Source organism: Amphimedon queenslandica, unplaced genomic scaffold (genome assembly GCF_000090795.2).
Source record: "Amphimedon queenslandica unplaced genomic scaffold, v1.1 AMPQUscaffold_11126, whole genome shotgun sequence".
In the NCBI taxonomy this organism is placed as follows: Eukaryota; Metazoa; Porifera; class Demospongiae; order Haplosclerida; family Niphatidae; genus Amphimedon; species Amphimedon queenslandica.
This window is the reverse complement of record NW_003548629.1, coordinates 859-2,619: the sequence shown is the minus strand read 5'-3', so window position 1 is coordinate 2,619 and position 1,761 is coordinate 859. Positions and strand designations below refer to the sequence as shown.

The 1,761-nt window shown below is 30.7% G+C and overlaps 1 protein-coding gene across 1 annotated transcript; it reads right to left on the bottom strand.

The window, feature by feature from the left end:
* Nucleotides 1-7: 7 nt before the first annotated feature.
* On the bottom strand, nucleotides 8-1,361 carry LOC109589607 (uncharacterized). The gene is made up of 4 exons (XM_020005666.1): nucleotides 949-1,361; nucleotides 613-657; nucleotides 394-483; nucleotides 8-159 (listed from the first exon to the last, which is right to left on the bottom strand). The coding sequence occupies exons 1-4, from the start codon at nucleotides 1,265-1,267 to the stop codon at nucleotides 8-10; spliced, it is 606 nt and encodes a 201-aa protein (XP_019861225.1). The 5' UTR covers nucleotides 1,268-1,361.
* Nucleotides 1,362-1,761: the final 400 nt, after the last annotated feature.

The window sequence follows — 1,761 nt, the reverse complement described above, 5'->3', positions numbered from 1 at the left end:
CTAGTCATTATGTTAATATAATGTAATACATACTAAGAGTAATTGAAGTTTCTTTCAGTTGTTGTATATTCATTAATGATATCTTTTCCTGTAACAGCTCTATCTCCTTTTCTCTTTCAATTAATGTTTTCTCTACTCCAATTAACGTTTCTTCTATTCCTAGTCATTAATAATAGTCATTAATACAAATCATTAATTGGTTGCTATTTTTAAAATAATAATTATCAATAATTTGTGTATTATTTAATTGCATGTAAGAAGGACCAGTATTAGTATTGAGTATATACTATCATCCTCCTACTATAACAAATTAATGTACAACCAATAATGATACTCTAAACACAGCTGTACTCTATTCTCATTATACAGTATTAAGTATGTCTGTATATTTACCTGCTTTGCTTTGAAGAGATGATCGTAAATGATCTATTTCCATTTGCATTGCTTTTGTCATCTTCTTTTTACTCTCTTCCTTCTCAGACTCTAAATAATAAAAATGGACCAATTAAATTATTAGCAACAACAATTCAGCTACATGATGTATTTATTCAAAATTCATGCACATGACAATATTCATAGATATCATGTCTCAAAACATGAATGTCATTATACCTGATGATTGTATTGATGACTTATTGCTTTCATCAACTTCTCTACCTTCATACAAAAAATAATATGCATAATAAATAATTAATTTTATTACTTTCTATATTAGTAACTGAATTGGATGCATTGTCAACTGGTGAACCAGTTTTAATTTGGCGAATTGCTAAATTTTAGTGATTGGTGAATTTTAATTTGGCAAAATTGTGGCCATGTGCCATTGAGCTGTGTATCTACAGTATAATTGCTCAAAGTGTTGGGTTTTATTTGGGTGAATTACTATCAAAATGTCAAATTTGCTAAATTTAATTCCCTACAAAATTTCCCTCTATATCATAGTCATACCTCTTGTACATTGGTGTACTTGTAACTGATCATTAATAGTTTGTAATAAATTGATCTCTTCTCTTTTAGTCAATGCATTGAGTACATCTCTCCATGTTGCTGTAGGATCTGTATTCAACCATTTTGTAAATAAAGCTAGTTTTTGATGTTTAGCATTTAACTGTTGAATTGTTATGATATTCCATTGTGTTATTCCAGGTAAGAGAAGACCAAATGATTGCCAGTCAACAAGTGGTTCAAGCCACTGATTTAGCAACATGAAATCAGGTTTTGTATAAGTAGCAACTGACTTTTTAAATGTATTTGTACTTGCCATCATTAGTGCAGTCTGTCCATGGTTGTCCTGAATATTAACATTAGCTCCAGCAGACAGTAAACTGTGTACAATGTCCTCATGTCCTCTTTTACAAGCTAACATTAATGCTGTCTTGCCTTCTTCATTAGTATGATCAATATTAACAGTTTCTAGTTGAAGAAGAAACTCTACTGCTTCAATATTACCAGCTGTGACTGCCTCAAGGAGAGCTAGTTCAAAGGTGAAGTTCATATTCTCATCTTCTTGAAGGACAGGATGATCATTAATGTATAAACTAAATATACCAATGAGACGCATAAACCGTAACTTTCCTCCAGTATATTCTATTAAACTATCAGCTGTAATATCAAGAGCGTAATAATGTACTGTTACTGATCCAGGTATAATCTCAATGTACTGCAGTATTGATTGCTTTGAATCAAGTGGCAGCATTTTTCCAATTAATCACTTCAATCCTTTCATTTTTATTCCACTCCATCTGTTTTGTAATTTTATTA

Coding starts and splice junctions, on each gene's coding strand:
- LOC109589607 (XM_020005666.1), bottom strand. CDS start 1,267: ATGATGGCAAGTACAAATACATTTAAAAAGTCAGTTGCTACTTATACA. Junction 484..612: donor GTCATCAATACAATCATCAG/GTATAATGACAT, acceptor TTTATTATTTAG/AGTCTGAGAAGGAAGAGAGT. Junction 160..393: donor ATCTCTTCAAAGCAAAGCAG/GTAAATATACAG, acceptor ATTAATGACTAG/GAATAGAAGAAACGTTAATT.